The sequence below is a fragment of the Melozone crissalis genome, unplaced genomic scaffold (assembly GCF_028551555.1).
Source record: "Melozone crissalis strain CALT ecotype California unplaced genomic scaffold, PUWL_Pcris_2 ptg000006l_1, whole genome shotgun sequence".
NCBI lineage: Eukaryota > Metazoa > Chordata > Aves > Passeriformes > Passerellidae > Melozone > Melozone crissalis.
The window spans coordinates 8550387-8572107 of NW_026535784.1; the positions used below are offsets into that span (position 1 = coordinate 8550387).

The following is a 21721-nucleotide window of genomic DNA, read 5'->3' on the forward strand; positions in this document are numbered from 1 at the left end:
TATATTTAAAAGCTTCAATAAGATAATGTAATTAGCTCATAGTGCAAAGTGAAATTTCATTTATGAGAATATAGTTTTCAAATAGAAGTGCTGTTCTCAGTGGTAAATGAGACTAAAATCCTTTTCACATAATATGTCTCAGAGCTGCTATAATGCATAGTATTTCCCAAAATAAAAGTATTTTATTAAATTATTATCCAATAAGTCGGGCTAATATTTTATTTTCCTTTTCAGTTTTGTAATATTTTGGAATATTTGTCCTCAGGTCTTAAAATTGGAGCCAAATATCAAGAACAGAGCTACTAGCAGTTGTGATAGTTCCAGTGAGAGAGATCTCTGTTTATTTTTCTTGTTCTACCTTTGTCCTCTCTTCAGCTAGGAGTTGAGTTATAAGCTTATCTTCTTTCTAAAGCTGCTTAATGTATTTGCCATTTCAGAACAAGCAGTTGAAGAGCAGGAGATAAAATTTGAATTAGAGCTGCTGCACTTTCCCCTTCAGCACAGTTACAATATCAGGCATCATATTTCAAGCTCTCAGTAAACAAAAACAACCAGAAAAATGACTGGGATTTTTTTGTAATTTAAGATTCACTTTCCAAAATTCCTAATAGAAAGAGCTGACCATAATCAGTACACACAATAATTCAAGGTGCATTGTGTGCCAGGTGTTTATAAATGCATACAGGTTTCATTGTTGGATTGGGGGATTGTTGCTGGGATCAAACTGTGCAGCTGTGGCATTGTGCCACTTATAATAAATTGATTCTCATGTCCAGAATCTCTGCTTCTGTGTAGGTTTAAAATGTGTATTAAAAAGTAGTTTTCAATTCAGCCAGCTTTGCATACCCTGAGGTTAATATATCTTGTCTATGTGAGGCTTTATTGCACATTGAATATGCCTGTAAAAGTAGTGGTAGCAGTAGGTAAGTAGTCTTCCTACTTAATTCTCAGCAGGAGCACTCTGGTCTAAAAAATAGATGTAATCTTTAAGTCTATGATGATAATAACAGTAATAATAAAAAAATTGATGTTTGTATTTCAAGTATTAGCTTGAAGCTTCCCAGCCACTCCTAACTGAAATTTCAAATTAAATGTTTATTTGTTCTCAAGACAAATTTATAATGTTAGTTAACAGATCCTACAGGGTCTGTGACGAGAGAATCATCAAATAAAGATAACTTTTATTTTCTTGAAATATCAGAATTAAGTGTGTGATGCCTGGGTACAGAAGGATTTTTTCCTAAGGGAATCAACAGTAGTAGGAATCTCCAGAGAACTGCAGATGAGTTCAGTTTGCCTACCTTAAGGAAATGTGGAAAAATGTTTAATATTTGGTAGAAGTTCTCAACCCAAGCCAGACATGATAGTGCTGACAGGAAGGGATGCTTCTGTACCAGGCAGTGTTCCCATCTCATCAAAAGGAAAACAACTGAAAAATCAGTTTACCGTGATCTGATAATGGAGAGGTCCTGGTGATTACCTAAAGGATGTGTCACATCAGGATGTTTCACCCAGCTCTGCTCGGTGTTTCTGTGTTGCTTTGCTGCAGCAAGGTTCATTTGTTTGTGGGCAGGGAGACCGGAGGGGCTGGAGGCGGGAGGAGCTGGGGCTGTGGTGTCCGTGCTGGATGTTCTGCATGAGGGTGCAGGGGCTTAATGAGCTTAAGGGATTGCAGCAGGGCTGGCTTGGGGGTGACCTTGATGCTGCTGGACACGTGAGGAACAGGGGAAAGGAAGAGAACCCACTTAGTTTCTCTTGCAATATGTCAACATAGTGTGTAGTGAAAGACTGTGCCACAAAATTCCTGTCCAGATGCTGGACCACTTGAAGATAAATTGTGGAAAAAATCCTCTTCCCAAAAAAGTAGTAAATGCAGTGAAATACACATTGTGGAATTTGTTGAAATTTATGTGCCTTTACCCATGTGATCAAGTGTTCATGAATATTTTCCACCATATTTTGATTTACTTCTTTCATGTATAAACTATAGCTAGCTAAAGCAGAACTGTGTCTCTGCATTACCTTCTGTCACTTAAGTTCTGACTGTCAGGCTTTAGAAAAATTTCAATAATTTGTTTATATTTATTTATATGTGTATGTATATATGAATGAAATTGTACATATATATAAGCATATATATATACACACACATGTATTTGCTAAGTAAAGAGTCTGATAGCAGGTAGTTTAAGAGACAGTTGAAATTGAGCTGGTGTATGATGTGTTGGTTATTTTTATCTCTCCATATTACAGATGTTGGACCTGTGCTTGGAAGCAGAGTTCAAGAACAGCTGGGGAAAGAAGTGCGTCCTGCACTTGATGCAGCTCTGACAATGGCAGGAGGTAAAGATGTACATGTTGTTGTATAATAATATTCTGTTGCCATGGTAAAACAGACACAGCATGGGATAGCTTTGTGCAGTACCATGAGTCAACTTACCATTCTTCTACATGCCTGGATGTTTCTTTTAAACAGAGGATTTCACACATCTTAAGATTGATAAATACATTTAAAATTTAAATGAAAATTTATGTGCTATTGTTGATACTTAGTTTTGGCAGTCATTGAATAGGGATGAAATCTGAATTTCCTGCTCCAAGTTGCTGTCCCTTTCTGTTGAATATAAAGGAAACTAGGAAAACTGTCCTTTTAGAGTTGCATTATTATTATAGCCATAAGTATTTTCAGATTAGTCAGGGATTTTTCCTGTACACTGCAAGATTATTATGAGAGTGTTAGCCAGCATTTCTTCATTATATCTTTGAGTTTGGCATTGCTCATTCTTAGTTCTTTCTTTTTTTAGAGAAAATATTCCTTTATTATTTTTCCACTTAAGGCTTCTTTTTTCATCAGTCAGATGCAGCTTACAAAGCAAAGGGAAGGCATCTATGGACTTGAGTCACTTTCGTTTTGGTTGGTTTTTTTTTAACCCATGAATTCTCTCTCATTCACTTGTCATCATTCTCCTTTTCTTTTGCTTTATTTCTCTTATTTTTCTTGAAGTCAAAGTGGAAAGGGCTATCAAAGGTAAAAAGCACAATAAAACCTTGTGTGGTGTGAAGTGCACTTTGTTTTTGTAACTTTGTGTATTCTTAGTTGTGTCTGTGTGGTTTTTTGTTTACCGAACACCTGCTCAGTGTTTGGGATTATTTTGATTTTCTTTTGGTTGGTGTGATTGGGATGGAATCTAAAGCCAGGCAGTGTGGAACACTCACTAATGCTTGGCTGATGCAACATGATCTCCTTACCTTTCATCTTGCTGCCATATGATTTGTGAGTTGCACTGTAAGGAAAATACTGAGAATACAATTTGATTGATATGAGCTTTTAGTTTCTAGTGACCAAGTGTTAAAGTTCTTTACTAAATCCACTGAGAAGGGAGAGGTAGGGAAACAGTAGAAAAGAGGGAAGTGGATGAAATACCAATAAAAGTAACCTGAGCACATTACTTGCTCTGTGTAGAAAAGCATAAGTGATATATTTTTATATGCAAGAAGTACATGTTCTGTGCTAGAATTTTCTGTGCTAGGATGTTTTCTGGGAAGGAGGCAGTAATTAAATCAGTATTTTTAAGATGATCCTATGATTTATGCATGTACACTTTCTCTTCATGTCTGTACCTATAGGCTGCTTTCTAACAAAAGTTGTTTTTTTTTTTAAATTCACATCCTTGCAGCCATCAGAGAAACAAAGGAAGCACTAGAAAATGTGAGTGTCTCTGTAGAGGTTTTGCAGGAGGGAACAGAGAGACTTCATGCAAACCTGACAGATGTTAAAATGCACCTGAGCAACACCCTCAATGACTCTGCATGCAATGCGGCTCAGGCTGCCTCAACCTGCAACATCATCAGGAATTCATTAGCTCAGCTGAACATCAATGCCAATTTTAGTGGGGTAAGATCTTTTAATAATATTTTTCAGACTCTCAAAGTGAGAATAAGCCCAGTAGTGTGTCTGACATTGAATAAGCCCAGTAGTATGTCTGCCATTCAGTGGCTTGGTGTGTGCTGTCACTTGTGAGATAAGTGACCTTCCATTTTTCTGTGTTTCTAGGTAATTCCAGTCACTCTTTTAATCTTCTGTGTGGAAAAGGATAAAATGTGTGTCAAGCAGCTGTGTTAAAGTGCTGCTCTGGGCAGTGAAATAATCTGCCCTCCCAGAAATGCTGAGGGTTAAGCTTTGCTTTTGTACAGCAAAGGTTTCACAAGTGTTTAGGAAGATTCTCCTAAAGATCACTTTAGTTTCTTTACCCTCTCTCCTAACTTTGAAATATTTACTGAATTTGCAAAACTGCTACTTCTGTGTGACTCAGGCATGTTTTTCCTTCCCAGTTGCCAGGTGTGAGCTCGCAGCTTGCAAAGATCAATGATGTCCTTAAAATAGACCTGTCTAGTCTGGTTCAAAAGGTATGCTTCTTGACAGATTTTTAAACTCTTAATGAATAAACTGGGATATGTGTATCACTTGACTCCCCTTGGTGTCTCAAGCAGAATTCTTTTGTTGCCACCTCAACCTGCTTCATGGTTGAATATCTCTCATTGTTTGGCCAGGATTTAACACGTGAAAGTATGAATGCAGTGCTTTGTATCTCCAGGATAATACAAATCTAAAATGTTTCACAAGTTGTCTGCTTGAAAGAACAGTCCTTAAAAAATGAAAAGACACAAGTGTGGATCCAGTAGCATGCTCTCTACTTTTTGGTTCAAACTAAAGATATAAAAAAATCCATGGTCTCTGAATTAGTCTTACTGTTTTCCAGCTATCTTGAAATATTTATTTCAAATTCTTTATGTGCATACATCTGGTGCAATGAACCAAGTGTAATGGCTATTAGTAATTTTGCAAAACTTTACACAAAAAACCCATTATTTTCACCTAGGAAAAGAATGGCTTAGTTTGAGAGGTTGAAAAATATAGGAATCAGAAAACATGTGCTAGGAGTAGAAGGCATTTCTGGAACCAAAGGCTGTGTGTAGGGGTTGAGGCCCCTTCCTGCTTCTGCATGATCAGGCTTACAGGGTGTAAGGCTTCCTGTGTCCACTGCAATGGTTTGTCCTTCCTGACAAGTGAGCTGCTGAGCTTGGTCCCCACAGTGTGGACCCCTTCTTTCCCCTTCTCACTGAAGAAGGCATTGCAATCTCTTTAGAGGCAGTTGGATTTCATTGTTTGTAATACGAATTTCGTGTTTGGAAGGCATGGACTTGGAAACAGGAGGTGTTAGGCTGGTGCAGAGTAACTCCTTTCACTTTGTGAATCTTCATATGTGTGTTTTTGGCTTTTAGATGAGCTGTAAGATCTGACAGGCAGCAAAGTTTGAGATCTGTGACTGATTCATGTGTATTTAAATATAGAATTTTTTTTTCCCCCAAGGAATATTCTGGAGACCAAACTATAGCTGAAAAATATTTAGAGTTTTGCTTTTACCTTTTCTAATATGCAGTGATAAAACCATGTTTTTGTTAGTATTACCATGTACATTTTAGTATGTGTGTACTTTTGATCCTTAAATAAAAGGAAAAAAACCTGCCAACAATTTGACAGGAGAAACATGCCATAATTTTTAATGTGTTTTTCTTAGGGTTATGCAGCATTTAATGATACTCCAGACTTGGTAGTGAATCAAACCAGGAACATTTTATCAGGTGAGAACAAACTATCTTTTCACTTTGCCTAATGTTTTTATTTTCTTTTATTGGTAATATATTTTTTGGGCTAAATATCATTAAAAATGAAAATGTGAAATTTTACAATTTTTTAAAATTTGGTGCCAGAGGAAAAAAACATAGAAAGCACTTTTGTCATGATGAGAACTCTAAATTAAATCTAAAAATAGACCATGTGGTATTTTATTGAGGCGTTTCATCTGTTAGGCTTTTTACTGCTCAAGTAATGAGAAATCTTGTGATCCTCACTTCACATTGATGCTTTATTTGGTTGAAAAACTAATTTTCTTTGACCACTGTGTTTGTGACATACTTAGGAGTGTGATGTTAGGAAAGCTGACCCCCTCCTGCTGCTGAATTAAAATGTGGTAGATGGTGAAGTGAAAGTCAAATACACCTTTAGGATAACTGAAATGGTGTCTCAGTTGTTTTGTTACTTAGGCTTCACACTTTTTGCTCTTTGCCTGTACCTGTATGGTAGTATAGCATATGTTTACTAATCTGTTCTAATTTTTATTCTTGCATTGTGGACCTGTTCTGCATTATATATAAACAGCTGTTCCTTGTAAGTTGTTCTGGTTTGTTTTTTTTTTCTTCCCCCTCTGGGCAAAATGTAGCACAGTATACCTACAAGCATGGTGTACTGTGTGAACTTGCCTGTAATGAGCCAGTTTTCTAAAACTGATATTATAATTTTCATTAGGAAATCTAGGGCAGCCTTACTCATTTTCCATATCTGAGATGTGTAAACACAGACAAAACATCATAATTTATCTATTTATAAATTGTTGGGGCTTTGTTTGTATAAAAACTGCATTTGAGTTACAATTTGCATTTATCTGTAAACTTCTAAAACAACTGTGATTTATTACATGGTTGAATTTGAGGAGTAATCATCAAACAGACAAAGGCTTGTCCAGTTGTGTTTTGAGAAAGAAGGAAGTATTGCCTACCACAAAATTACAACCTGTAGTTATACATCCTGCTTTTTTCAAGTATGTTTCCAGTTGAAGGAAGGGAACAGCATAGAGGAACTGCATTTTACACAGAGACAATATGAATAATAAGTGAATTAATCATGTCTTTGTATATCTAAGTAGTATCTATCTAAACTGTAAGTAGAAGGCAGCATTTTAGGTCATAATCTAAGGGGAAAATAGCTTAATGGATTGTTACCTCAGGAGTGTTGCTGACTAATTGGAATGAGTTCATTTAAGTAATCTCTTTTAATAAGATTGAAAATAACTAGTATAGATTCTCAATATAGGCAGTCCAATTTCTGTCACAGTGTTGTATTCCCAAGACATGGAGTTTAAATAGATTCTGTTCTTCTCCTTTGTAAACTTGGTGGCTAATTGTCTTGCTCAGTGTTGACATTTGCTATATTGCATGAAAAGCAAGATTTAGGTTGGCTAGATAAAAAGTGACACTTTCATTATAATGAGAGGAAGGAGGAAGATCTCTGGCTCAATGTCTGCATCTTGAATCATTAAATTGAATGCTAAAATACAGTGTGCATTTTGAAATGTTGTTGTGCTACTTCAAAGCTTGATGCTTTTGTTGCCTGCTTGTGTTTTCCTCACACTTGTCTTCATGGCTTGCTTGTTTCATGTGGCAAATGGCTTAATAACATTTTATAATGCATACATGGGATGTATATTTCCTCTAAGGATCTGTAACAGTGAAATATGTTTGTTCTTTTAGACATCAAAAGTGTGCTGGAATCCATTGGTTCAAACATTACTACCTTCACAAGAACACTCCCTGTTCAGAAGATTTTGGCAGATTTGATGGTGCATCTTACACAGAGTGAGGCATATGTTCAAGATTATTTTCCACTAGTGGAGCAGTATGATTTTTATAGGTATGTACAAGAAGTAAGGCAGGACTGAAGTGCTACCTGTTGTTAATACTTTGTATCATTATAATGTTCTGTAAAGGAAAGTAAATGGGTAATGATGAACACAGTGAAAGAAAGATGTATAAAGCAGTTGTTTGTAACTGGCATTTTGATAAAAGCAAAAAGCACAGCTAATCAATAACTGGATTGTATAATCAGTAACTGGATCAATAACCACCTCTTGTTTCACCACAGAGCAAGAGGTGATTTCTGCTCTGTAGCCCTTCAGGTCTTTTTCAGGAAGGATAGATACAGGTGGATGTCAAAGACACAACAGCCAAATGAACTGATTATTTCATAATGCCAGGGTGACCTTTTATCTAGGTCTTGTTTCCATTGAGTCTCTGGTGAATTGTGAGGGCAGAGGACCAGAAAGGCCTTGGAGCCAATCCATTGTTACTGCACCTTTTGTACTGCAGAGCAGGAGTAGGAGGGATTCTGCTTCACACCTTGTAAATCCTCGTGCATCTGTGCTTGTCCCACTGTTCTTTGTGATTGATTGTACCTTGAGAAAAACATCCTTCTTGAGACTTTTTGTTTCTTACAGTTGAGTAACCTCATATTTTGACTTGTAAAACTTTTCATTTCATACCATCTGTTTTTGTCCAGATTTACTCATCTCTGTCCACAAGCTCATTAAATTCTCCCTACAGTTTATTTGATACTTTGGTTGACTTTATAATCAATATTTGTTTCTGTGTTTGTGCCATAATTGGTTTCACTACTACAGAATGTGTGTTGCTGGCTTTAATGCATTGATAAATAAAAGTGAACAGAAAACTGAACTTTTAGAACCTTGCTTAAAATCTTACCTTTAGCCCATTTCTTATCTGATAGTTTTTGTAGTGAGCCTTAGTTTGACAAATTTATTGATATTTTCATTGAAGTTCATATTGCATTTAATCAAATATACTGTTTTATTCTGCTACAGGAGAATATATCTCATCTGTATGGCACTTAAAAACCTGGTTTGTCAAACCTAACCTAACAGTTCTTCAAGTACAAATGACACCAATAAGTCTGTAGTTGCCCAAATCACTTTCTGTCTATTCCTTTCTTAATTACAGGTGCATTATTTGTAGTGCTTAATAGGTATCCTTTTATAAATATGCCTGTCAGCATTTATATTTTTCTTTTTATTGTCCGTGCATGTTCATTGCAATAATTCTTTTACAGATTTTTCTCTACAAAAGTACAGGGAAGAGAAAAGGGAACTTTAAAAATAAACGCTGAAGAAGTGACGACAGAAGGGAAAAATAAGTGCAGAGGGCATTGGGATAGTAAGAAATGATAGATGTGTAATGTTTAATAAATGGATATGCTCCAAATACCTGGACACACAAAACTGTTACATGATGTAATTGATAAAAATGAAAGCTCATTTCCTATCCAAGATTTTTCTCCTGATCAAGTTTCATTAGCTGTTCCATACATTGAAAGCAGTCCAGCCCAGACACATAAAGCCTAGGTTTTTACAGCCTTAAATATATTTATTTACAATTACAAGCCTGTGCAAAATTGTTAATAAGTCTCACAGTAAGAGCAACTTTGTACTTCATGACCAATGGCTAGTCCACATTCATAAATTTATCTATTTATTCATGAATAAATTGCTGATGAACATCTGCTTTGAGTAATTGTTTGCTCCACTTGGAGCACTTTGACGCTTCAGTCCAGTTCACCTGCATTACTGGGGGAGCACCTTGTTCTGTGTTCCCCAGTCCTTCAGTAGCAGCTGAGTGCAATCCAGTGCCTGTGTGCTGGCCCAAAATATGTGCTAGTGTAGCAAATATGTGTATCTTTGCTGGCACTGGTTGCTCAAACAGAACCACAAATGGGGCACTGGGGAATATAGTATTGCATGATGTCTCCTGAAAGTCTCAGTGTGTTCTTCATGTGAAAAAAACCAAGAATTTATCTTTTATTCCTTAGATGGCTGGGTTGTCTCATTCTTTGCTGCATGTTGGTCCTGATTCTGGTCTTTTATTACCTTGGATTGCTGTGTGGCACCTGTGGGTATGATAAACATGCTTCTCCAACAACCAGAGGCTGTATCTCCAACACTGGAGGAAACTTTCTTATGGCGTAAGTTCCACTTACCAGGGAAAGTGAAAATAAAGGTAGAAAATTGGTTTGGTTGAGTTTTTGAAGGACGTAGATATGAAAATTTGGTTTGTGACCTAGGTGTATGTGCTGAGAATAGAAATAAATATTGATCTCACACACTTAGATTGGGGGGCTTGGGGATTTGGAGTTTTTCTTTCATTGAGGATCACAGCTGAAGGATAAAACCTCCGAATTGACCATTATAAGGCAAGTTCTGTGGCCAGTGAATTTCTGTGCAAGTCCCTTTGGAAAATGAAAAAATGAGAGAATTCGTAACTTTCTAGTAGACTTGGAACATTTTTTCAGTTTCAAAAAAAGTCATGCAAGGAGACAGGGAATACTTCACCTTCTGAGAGTATTTCTGGATGTTTTAGGTTGAAAAGTGCCTAGGAGTGGTTTACTGTCATTTCTGCTGGGTGCAGGAGAAGATTGCATCTGAAAGTCTAAAACTTTTTTGAGAGCACAAGAGAGTTGAATTTAAAAAAGAAAATTGTATGGTATTTTGTCCCTTAAATATAATTCTTAAGACAGTTTGCATGTCCAATGCTAATGTGAGGTTTCAAATGCATTTTAGCTGAAGACTTTACAGGGCTGAAACATTTAAGATGTTTCAGAGGGCAAGAACATATTTGGAAAACAGAACTATTTTAACCATCAATCAGTTTTCATATTTCTGTATAGCTGCTGTTACCTTCACTGTTGCTCCAAGTATGTGTGTATATATATATGTGTGTGTACACAATGTGTTCTTATAAATCAAAAACTTACTCAACTTTTTTTTCAGTGGTGTTGGATTCAGTTTTCTTTTCTCCTGGGTGCTGATGATTGTAGTGGTGCTCACTTTTGTCACAGGTGGAAATGTAGAAAAATTGGTCTGTGAGCCCTTTGAAGATAAAAATTTATTCAAGGTGAGGTTAATCATGTTATTAAACAATTACTAGAATCCCCATGAGTCCCAAAGGTCTTGTCCTTTGTTCTGTATGGCATATCATTCACTTGAAGTGAATTTGGATCTGGTTTTACTTCCTCCTTACAAGCCAAATAGAGACATTCATCCTTTCTTGGTTTAATTTGCTTTGCAGTGTTAATACTGCATGCATGTCTTCCTTTGGAGACAGATTTTTCTGATTCAGTTGTTCCTTGGTGATGGGGAGCTTTAATATTCACTTTATGCTCCAAAGAGTTTGAATTCACTGGTTTTGCTTGTATTTTCCTTAGTGGGTGATGAGCTTAGATGGGTTAAAAGACCACATATGAATAAATACATAAAGAAACTTGGAATTATAGTAACATTACTGAATTTTGTCTTCTAGGTTTTGGATACACCTTACTTACTAAATAAGCACTGGAAAAACTATCTTGCTGGCATCATCTTTAAAAATCCGAATGTTAACTTGACTTTTGAAAAAGTGTACAGGTATTAGAGTTATTATTAAGATTTAATTCAGTTATATTTACCTATTTTTTATTTCATTCAATTTATGCATATTGGTTTTGTGGTACCTTCTGTGCTTTGGATTTCGAGCACATCAAAGTATTGCACATGTTCCAGAAACATTCTGATTCTAGTGATTCTTAAGCAAAACCAATTTGTTCCTATGTATGAATTACTAGAGATAGTCAACATACTACTGTATGACAATATTAGTCAAGCTAATTGATAAAATACTTTGCATCTTTCAGAAATTGTTAATCACTTCTCCTGTTGACTGAGCTTCAAAAAATATAGTCAGTATTTTGTTTTCTAAAGGATTGATTTTCTTAGAATAAGAAAACATTGTTAATCATTCTGTCAATACTTGGTCTTCAAGGTGATCTGTGTATTTGTATTCTTTCAGTGATTGCAAGGAAAACAAAGGAATTTATACTTCCCTTCACCTAGAATATCTGTTTAATATCAATGAGCTTTTAAATATTAGTATGGTAAGTAAAGAAACTGAATGAGTGCATGATTCTGAAGGATGTTGGCTCTTGAAACACCACATAGCATGTCTGGGTTTTTTATGAGATTTTGGGTTTTACATACAAAACATCCTACAGGGAGGGAAGAGCTGCCCAAGCTAATCTGAAGAAGTTGATTTACAAATAAGATATTACCAGTCTCAGTGGGTCAGGGAAGATTTTCTGATGTGCTTTTTTATGTGCTGATAATAACATTTGTTTTAACTTTGAAATTTGTGTGGAAGGTTGGATTCTATCTTCCAAAGACTGCTTATGGTGCTCAGTGACAGTTTTCTTTTTATATAGACACCTGTGTGGATGTGTTATCCTCTGATTCCAGTCAGGTTTATGTTGATCCAGGATATTGTATACCTTGGTTCTAAGAATTACTCTGGTTTGGTTGGAAGTAGTTGGGGTAAAATAGTATTTAGAGAAGTCTCATCCAGTCCTGTGTCTGTCCTGGCCACAGCTGAGATACTGACTTCTCTAGGTTTCCTTGCTGAGGGCCAGGGGTACAACTTGACATTCTTAAAGGATAACATTTCCTGGAGGGATGTTAGTTAAAGCAGAATAGAAGGCAAGTAATCTGTTGATATGAAAGAGACAAAGGCAGGTTAGAACTTGGCCTGGTGGATTCTTTTCAAATTCATTGAATTAAACTGATGTGAGCAAAAAAATCAATGTGTGCTTCTTCATGGAAATGAGGAGTCAGCAAAAGCACAGGATGCTTTGGGCGGGGGCTATAGAAAATGTGTTCTGGTTGCAAACTACTTTTATACTTTCTTTTGTTTCTTTCTCAGTATACAGAAGATGTAGCTCTTAAAATTGAACATATTCAGATAAACCTCAGTAAAATCATTCTGCTGGATGAAATTGGGAAGGAGAATCTTCTGAATTTCAGCTCTTCAGGAATAGATGGGATAGACTTTTCAGCATATTTGACAGAGGTGAGACTGTATTCAACTACAGACATGACTGGGACAAAACATATAATAAAATGTTTGTTTACCAATGGACAAAACAGCAAAATCTACTTATGTGTCAAACACTATGTTTTGAGGGTTCATACAAGCTGGGGAAAAAAGCACTTAAGAAGTTCAAGTTAATAAATAAAAAATTAGAGAGTAGACAAGAGTAGGTGATATAGTTAAGTGCAAACTGTCTGTAAGTAAAATAACACCATACTCCTTTTCTTACTGCTCACATCTTGTTTCAGATCAATAAAAGTGTTACCAAGGTTGATCTTCTCTCATTTGCTAATGATTTAGAAGCAAGAGCAGATCAGCTGGTAAGTCCAATTCAACAATATAATAATACATAAAATATATCATTTATATATCTTATGAGTATAAATACATAGCAAGGTAGACTTTATGTGGGAGAATTTCTGTACTTCAAATATTTACTCACGTGCTGCAATATCATGTATGGAAAAATATTGAAGAACAGCAGGACCTGTATTTTAAATGTTGCTAATTATTGATTTTTGTGTATTCTTTTATGCTTTGAAAATGTATTTTCTTAAATTCCACTCTTTGCTTGGGCAGTGAGGGGAATGCTCCATTTCAGTATTTCCTATTACATTTTAGGGTCCCAGTTGGAAAAAAAAATCAGTTAGATGCAAAATTAATACTGTGGCAGCTTGTAAGGACTGTAATGAGAACTGGAGCTCCATTGTGGAGGGAAAATGCACAAAAGAAACTCTTATCTGAAGGGCTTTTTGAATGCAGGACAATGGTCAGAGGGTATTGCTGCAACATTGCCCACCAATGAATCTGCAGGTGGCCCAGATCTGTGTTGGCAATGATTGTTCAGTTGATTTGTTTGTTGTGCATGTCCAGGTCAGGTCATACTCACTTTTCAGAATGAGGGTCATGGTTTGGATGAGCCCAAGACAGATTTCCTGCACTGCAGTGCAGAAGGAAGAGTTATGTTGCACATGTGCAATTGCTTGGATCACTGAGGGATGATCAGAGTGAGACCACCTTGTTGGGAATATATCAGATACCCATCCCCCCTCAAGGAGGAGGCTCCTGCTGTGTTTGCTCTATGTCTTGCATCATTCAGTCATGCTTGTTGCTGTTTTTTTGTTGGGTGAAGGGTTTTCCTGCCACTCATGCACTCATGTCAAGGTTAGACAGCTCTGGGTTTGAGTGAGAGCTGGGGTTCTTCAAGCATAGTTCCATAAAGGAAAGTGCATTGTGCTGGAAGGTTGCTTTCACTGCTTTTTGTAGAAGACTCTTAAGGAAGAATCAGACTTAAGAATAGATCAGACAGAGTAATTTCTTCATATAAAAGAAAGAATTGTGTAAATAAGTAAATGTGTTCACTGTTACAGTGGATGTTTTTATTTCTTCCTTTAGCTGCTATCTTGTGTAATCTGTGAGATGTCTTTTAAAAAGAGGCCAAAACCCCAATAATACAATGTTAGATTACTTTAAAAAATGGTACTGATTTCCAATGATATTTTATGATCTCGGTTTTTTACTAGTGATAGCTCTTAGAACCAATTAAAAAAAACCCTAAAAACTTAAGGAATTAATTAATTTTGAGTGTCTAGTTTGCATCTTTTGGCACCTGACACAAAACTGAATGTAGCATTTTAGACTGAAGGTAGCAAATTGTATAAAACCTGGATCAAGCCAAGGGGTCAGGGTATGGAGGAGGAAGCAATACAACCAACATGTGGTGTTAGGTAAAGGAATTCACTCAGTTCAGGAGATGAAGCATCCTGAAGCTGCTCAGTGACCCAGCTGAATGCTCACATGAACACTTCACAGGAAGCAAACACATCTCTGAGCACTGAGGTCTGCCATTATGTCACATCCAAAATGGAGTTAGCAGTGTGTATTCACTGTGTATGCAGGGAACCAAATGATTTTGCCACGAAAAGGAAATGGAAAATAATTTTTTATCTAAGAGTAAAACCAAATTTTATAGTATTTTGCAATGGGCATGAGCTCCAGACAAGCATTTGGACTTGAAAATCAGAGCAGAAACTCACAATTTCTGGCTGAAAGGTGGGAGCCACAAAAACAGGAAATACTCTTCACAGGTGCCTTTCCAAGTGACTGGCTGACAATACTTAGAAATCTGTGCCCCTCACAAAGCAGAGGGTGCCTCAGGGTGATGTCCACATTTCCAAAACAAAAGCAAGTAGCCATGACTGGGAGATGCTTGTCCCAGCTGGGGTGCAGTGCTGCAGGGTTCTTGCAGTCAAGTTTCTGGTGAGTTCAAGGGAGATGTGCTCACTCTTCTGTATTTAAAATTACTTAGTGCATGATGTGAAAATTCTCTTCAGTTAAATCTGTCCTGATAATGTTATAGCCAGATAAGCAGGGTAGTATATTTGGGTTTGGTTGCTGAGGTTTGAATTATTAATACAGTGATTTTTTTTTCACCCCTTCTTGTGTTGAGGAATTTACTTTGTCATACCCCATTTTTAGCATGAGCTGTTCTGGGGTGGATGTGTAACTTTCATTGTTTTTTGCTTTGCTGGAAAGCTTTGAGGTTATTGAACAATAGTGCATAATTGCATTTTTTGCAGCCAAAAGGAGCCCTGGAAAACGCCTTAAAAGGACACGCAAACAACATTCGAATGATTCATAACCAGCAAGTTGTTCCACTGGAGCAAGCTATGGTAAAACATTAAAGCAATACTGGAACATTCTTGTAGAAAATGCAAATCTCTAAATATCTTCAAGAGGTTAGGAAGCTGGACTTCTATAAGCACAGGTTGTGTCAATGAAAAGTAATCTGTCTGAAGTATATGTTTAATAAGTTAGTAAGTTTTTTTACTTAAAAATGCTGCTGTTTTATAATGCTGCCTAAATTAATGGCCTTTTCCCCATTTTTTTTCTATAGCTATTTGTGATTATATATGAATAGAAGAAGAAGCAGGGGAGAACCTTACAAAACTCTTAACCCTAAAGCCCCCATAACCACTCATTTTCTTTTTTTGCTTGTCAGTGGTCTTCAGTAATAAAAGCTATTATCACTTTGACACTATTTCTTGGAGTTAGCAATCACCTAACAGTATTGGAATTGGAGACTCCTGGAGTAGTATGTAGAGCCAAAGTTTTTTTATTGATGCTGTGAAAGATGCAAACGAGCTGCATCTGCCTGATTTTGACAGAGTCTTGTGTAGTGACAAGCTGCGACTCTGCTGCATATTAGGTGTTGCTTTTTCCTCCACACATCATGAAGACTTTTAGTTTATCCTAGCATCTGATATTGTGTGTCTGTATCACTTGCAGAAAAATACTAGGTCTTCTGGTCCACTCTGATTCTATGCTGTTCTTTCCTAATTAACTCCTAATTATTCTCATCTCTTTTTTCTTTTACAAAACTGACTGTCAAGAAATATGTTAAAGCTAGGGTAAGTGCTCTTTCCCTTCAGAAATTGCACAGTATAGAATTCTCTGAACATTTGGGTCTGAGTTTTAACTGTTCCATCCTCCCTTCAGTCTTACTTAATTTATTATAGCATCTAACTTTAGTTAAATCACTGCTGTTGGTGAAGTACTGATTCAAAGATTAAACCCACAATGTATTAATTTTGATGCAGCTGTTGTTACTGTTGTATACAATATGATATGTAATACTAATAACAAAATAATCTGTAGAAGATCAAAGCATGAATATAAACTTAAAACAGGTGGGCTCTTACCTGTAATAAGTACTTGAAGTTTTTTTTCTCCCCTCCTTTCCAATAGAGCACTTTAAATCAGAGCATTAGGTTACTGAAGAGGACATCATCTGAACTTATGGTAAGCTTTTCTTTCTGGCAACAGGAACATTTTTGTGTTTTAAATCCTTTTGCCACATATGCAGGGCATATATTTTCAGCAGAGTTTTCTTCTATTTCTAGCTGTTCCATTATTGCAAGAGATTGTAATGCACTGAGGAAGTAATAAGGATTTAGATCTCTCTCCTGTGTAAAGGAGTATAAAAAAAAAGGAAATTTGAGATGGTTTTGGGAGTATGAATTGTAACCTGAACTGTCAGGTGATAAAATAGGCTTCAGTGCCAGTCTGTATAGTGTGTTACTCATTTTCCTCAGAATGTAGGGATTTCTTTTCTAGAATCCTTGAAAGCAAAACCTGGAGGGAACAACCACAAACACAATGCAAATGTACAACTGACATAAGAGATCTGTGTGATTCACATCCTTAACCAGCTTTTGTTCCATGCCCAGCTCCCACTGGAATCTGTTTCTTTAGGTTTTACTCGTTGTGTTCCTGCTTCTGCACCATCAGCCTTGCTCTGGGATGCTGGATCTGCAGAGAGGCTTTTCCAGGGCAGCTCACATTTCCCCTCTCAGTAGTGCCTGCACCACAGTGAGACCAGCTGGCTTCACTCTACCAGAGAGTGAGCAGCAGGATGATTGCTTTCCTGGAAGGAAAGCTTTCAGCCACCAGCCTGCCTTGGCTCTGGTAGCAAGGACACAGCCACCCTAGCAGCACAGTCATAGTCTCAGCAGCTTTATGGGCCATACCTACCTTAGTGCTTCTCATTACAGTTTTCACCCATCCACAGCAGCAGAGCAGCTAGGTATCTGTTAGAATCTGTTATTTGAAACTGGGCCAGGAGGGAAGAAGCCATGATGTAAGGTGTTGAAAAGGAAGGGATGATGTTTGACTCTAAAGTATATTTAAGAAACATCTCTATGTGTTCAGGCTCTGTGTACACTGTCCTTTGTGTGTGTTCTGTGAGAGAATTTATGGGGGTGTGAAAAAATACCTCAGTCCTTCAGGTAGTTGGAGGCATATTCTGGCTGTACAGAGTCCTACTTCAGTCATTAAGAGTTGTTGTGATGGTACATGGCCCACTGTTTTCTTCCTGTGCACTTTGTGTGTCTGTACTGTATATATATATACAGACATTGATGTAAGGAAGAAGAGTGGGAGATAAAACCTATCCTAATATATAAATTAGTTGTGTAGGTTCCAGGAAAAGATGCCACATCATAACCACTGACTCATCCTTTTTCACAATGAGACAATATTGAGATGATCATGAGTCCTTAGGCAGGCTCATGTTCTGTCTGTAATTGCACTTTTTGTCAGGTTTTGACAAGATAGTGACACTGGTTTATCAAGAGAGTAGGTTCCTGGCAGTGGCCATAGAGCCATTGCAACAGCCTGAAGGGGATTTGTTTATATTAAACACCATCTCTTCCTGTCCAGGTTAAGGTGAAAAATGTCATCAGTGCTGTTAATGCTGCCCAGGATCTCATAAATAACAATGCTTCTCAAGTTATTGTCCAGGTAAGCTCCATTTGATCAAAGTACATTAATTTATGATGTCACAGAGCTAGAGGTTAATTTGCTTTTATTCTTTTTGATCTTATCCTAGGAGACAAAAAAGTACATGGATACCATAATTGGCTACTTTGAGCAGTACACTGAGTGGGTCAAGGAGTCGGTAAGGCACGTTTACTTTATTGAGAGAAGCTGTGTTTTAATATAAGAAAGCTAAATAGTATTAGTAATAAAATCAGTAATAATTATAATAATAATAATGTTATTTTGATAGCGTGTTTTATTTGTTTCAGGTTTTAATACATTTGTTCTTACTGTGAGTGGGAAAATCAGTCTCCTATAGTTTTGTTGCATTTACAGAATGAAATGATGAGTTATGTTGGTTGGAATGAAGTGCAAATTTAACAGTATCATTTTCAGGGCTAGCCTGAAATCTGCCATTTTTGCCAGTACTTCACTCAACCTGACCCTGCATAGTTCAAATTGATGTCGTTAGCATCTTGTTTTATATTTCTCTCTTCAGCTGCAGCCTTTGAGAAAGTAAGCTGATGTTTAAAAGACTTTCAGTTGATAGCATATCCTACTGTTATTTATTTTGAATTTGGATAGAGTAAGACATAATAATTTAGTAAACTGTAACTTGAGAAAGTTTAGAGATTATTATTTTATTCTGTTAGGTACTTAAAACTGTAATTTAATTTTTTTCAGATCTCAATGGAAGTAGCAGCATGCAAGCCTATTGCCAATGTGATAGATACAGCAGTAGATATTTTTTTATGCAGCTATATAGCTGATTCTGTGGTAAGAAACATTTTTTTACTCAGAATTTGGGCATCAAGGGAAACCTCTTTCAACATACATCTGTGTTTAATTATTCTGGCTCGATTATTCTGAAGATAATAAATTATCACACAAAAAGTTATGCAAGGACAGTGTTCTGATCTGGATCAAGTCCAAAGTCCACAAAGCTTTGGACTTTCTGGATTTTCAGTAAACTTAACCTTCTATTAGCAAGAATTCTGTAAAATTAACTGACTCTGAAACACATTGAAATGGAAAATGGAAAAGCATAAAGACATGAAGCTTCATTTGGAAATGTTGCTAACTTACAAAGGTGAGGTGTGGGCAGGAAGTAAGTAGAAAATACCAAGGAAAAACTTTTTCAGGTATCTTTCCTGAAATCTAGAAAACCTGAATAGGTTTTTATTACTAGACTTGTAGCAGACAGATCTTGATTAATTTCTGTATGTTGGAGATATTGAGCAAGACTTGTAGCACGATAGAAGGGAAATACTGGCTATTTTTTCTTGTCAAAAGGACTTGGAAAGAAGACAGCATGTATTAAAAGTAAAGTAAGACCCATGTGCCTGGAAGGTACCTAAAATGCCTCCTAAACTATTACTTAGCTTTATGGCACTTTAATCAGATCCTAAAATCCCACTACCAATAGTACATGTAATCAACCAAAGCCAAAACACTCTGGCCTTGATAATGCTTAACTGTGAAATGCTTACTTTTGGTAATGCTTAACCATGAAAACCTCCCAATCTGTGTTATACTCATTGATTAGTTCAGACATTACAGAGCTTCTGTTCTCCTTTGAGGAACCATTACCCCTCTGGTGAGAGATGGACCATGATTCCCCTGATGATAGAACTTAGCTGAGTCACTTGGAAGTCAAAAAATGCCTCCAGCCAATACAAATCAAATTTGAAAAATCATCATTTTAACAGCAGGTGATAACTCAGTTCAACTGTATAATAATGAAATCAGTTACACAAACAGGGCCACAGTTTGCAAGTTATGAAGCACGTTAAAAAAGTGCTGGAAACTCCTGACAAAAACTCCAAGAACTAATTTCTACTGTGTTCTTTTGGTAACAATGGTTAGAATATCAAGCAGGAGTTTGGTACTTTACAGATTAGTTTTCTCCATGACCTTTTTTCCTTGATTTTTCTATTGCTTTTATTTCAGAATACCTTCTGGTTTGGTTTGGGAGGCTCTTCAATGTTTCTAATTCCTGCCATAATTTTTGCTGTAAAACTCTCTAAATACTATCGGAGGATGGATACAGAGGATGTTTATGATGAGTAAGTATATATTCCAAAACAAACGAAATGGCAAATGGATTGAAATGTTTTTTTCTAGTGTTTCGTGTGAAGGCTCTGTAATGGTTAAACCTGTGCTCCCAGATTAGAACTGCATGTTCATGTGTAATGCTGCAGGTTTGGGTCAGTGCCCGCAAAGTGCTTCCTGCAGGGGGCCTTTGGTAGCCTTGACTTGCCATGAATGCAGATAGTGCTGGCTCTGACTTTGAGAGTCTTATGAGCCAGAATGAGGTCTTTAGAGCTTTGTGAGCAGCATTTATATAAATAAGCTCCAAATGTGCAAGTTATTAGCTTTGCTAAGTAACCTGTTAAAGTGAATTGTGCCTGATTTGTAGTCTCCTTTAATTAATTATTTGCTTTCTTGCTGTCTTAGTTATTCCTAACCGGTCTTTCCTTTTTCAATTGCAGTTCCTCTGTCTCAGGGACTTGGCATTTTACTTTATGATAACTATTCTTACGTATTTTCCTGTCAGTTTTTTACTGTTTTCTTTTCTACTCCTTGTTTTGCTCATTGTTCAGTTAGCCTGTGCACTGCATTTCTCCCATTTCACAGTGGTTGTTTTTCATTGCACATTCACAAGTCAGTAGAGCAGAAAACAGGCATGTACAGCTGAAATTACTCACGTATTAGAGTCTAGTTAATTACTCCTCCTTTTCTGTGTTTTTTAGTTTCAAAAATATACTCATGAAAATGTAAGACTTTTGCTGATATTTATTGAAATTATTTTATTGATATGGGAGGGTTTATATTTTTAATGTAACTTGTTACTTCAAAAGAGGTAACATGTTCTGTTTCTCCAAACTTGATAGATTATATTAGAGTCTCCAACTCAACAAGAATAGAAAAATAATTAATTGATTTTTGGAGAATATGAAAATACTATAAACTATAAAATTATAATTATATAATAACTATTGAAAGTTACAAAGAAAAAAGTTATATTCTATTGTAAAGACACAGTTTATCTTTGCATATAGTACCATCATCCATGTACATGTCTTAGAAGCCATATTGTACATAGTGCATCTTGTAGTTAACATGGTCTTTCTTGGTGTATTTATTTTATTGCAGTACGGAAAATGGTAATAATGGTTATCATAAAGAGCATTTATATGGTATACACAATCCTGTTTTTACAAGGTAAACCAAGTCTGAAACTGCATGCCTTCATGTGTCCTTACTTCAGCTTCTCTTTTAATCACATTTCCAATTTTCTCCATGCTTTAAAGTGAATCTCTTAATTCTCTGGGGGTTTTTTTGCATGATTATTCACTATAGCAAATGCAGTATAATGTATATTTCTCATATATTCTTTACTTAACACCAGGCATAGAAGTACTTTCCTGCAATTTTACAAAGTAATTGGTAAATTTGATCTTAAAATCCATGTAATCAGGTATTTAGTCAGCACAGTGGTTGGTCCTAAATTGACAAACCTATTAAAATGCTCTGATAGCAGATGAAAGTGATAGGATGGAAATGCATCCTGAGTAGTTTTATTTTGTAAATGGTGAGAAGAGATCTCCTGTGTAAAAGGCAAGTGTTCCAGGTGTGCAGGAAGCATGAGCATAGAAAATGGGTGTTTGTGCATGGGTGGGACTAGAATGTAGGAGAAGCTCAGGTTATGTTCAAAAAAAGGAGGATGTTGGAGTTACTTTCTGCCTCTGCAGCTGCTGTGCTGTAAAACATGAGCTAGCTGTAAGACTCAGTTTCCAGGGGGATAATACTCTATATCCCA

The 21721-nt window shown here is 36.5% G+C and overlaps 1 protein-coding gene across 8 annotated transcripts in view; it reads left to right on the plus strand.

Moving 5' to 3' along the window:
• The window catches only part of PROM1 (prominin 1), a 61191-nt gene that overhangs the window by 36278 nt on the left and 3192 nt on the right, over positions 1 to 21721 (plus strand). For 2 of the 8 annotated variants that reach the window (XR_008484005.1, XR_008484007.1), the window contains 19 exons: positions 2254 to 2343; positions 3678 to 3895; positions 4333 to 4407; positions 5580 to 5643; positions 7369 to 7528; positions 9497 to 9649; positions 10455 to 10578; positions 10984 to 11087; positions 11509 to 11593; positions 12412 to 12558; positions 12828 to 12899; positions 15159 to 15251; positions 15972 to 15989; positions 16327 to 16380; positions 17800 to 17880; positions 17969 to 18037; positions 18583 to 18675; positions 19849 to 19964; positions 20391 to 21123. Coding sequence is in view for 4 of the 8 variants with exons in the window: in XM_054290917.1 (XP_054146892.1) it covers positions 2254 to 2343; positions 3678 to 3895; positions 4333 to 4407; positions 5580 to 5643; positions 7369 to 7528; positions 9497 to 9649; positions 10455 to 10578; positions 10984 to 11087; positions 11509 to 11593; positions 12412 to 12558; positions 12828 to 12899; positions 15159 to 15251; positions 16327 to 16380; positions 17800 to 17880; positions 17969 to 18037; positions 18583 to 18675; positions 19849 to 19964; positions 21055 to 21123 (1867 nt within the window). In the remaining 4 variants the exon portion in view is untranslated. The remainder of the gene's footprint in view (positions 1 to 2253; positions 2344 to 3677; positions 3896 to 4332; positions 4408 to 5579; positions 5644 to 7368; positions 7529 to 9496; positions 9650 to 10454; positions 10579 to 10983; positions 11088 to 11508; positions 11594 to 12411; positions 12559 to 12827; positions 12900 to 15158; positions 15252 to 15971; positions 15990 to 16326; positions 16381 to 17799; positions 17881 to 17968; positions 18038 to 18582; positions 18676 to 19848; positions 19965 to 20390; positions 21124 to 21721) is intronic. The other 6 variants (XR_008484008.1, XR_008484006.1, XM_054290894.1 and 3 more) reach the window with 4 other exon arrangements.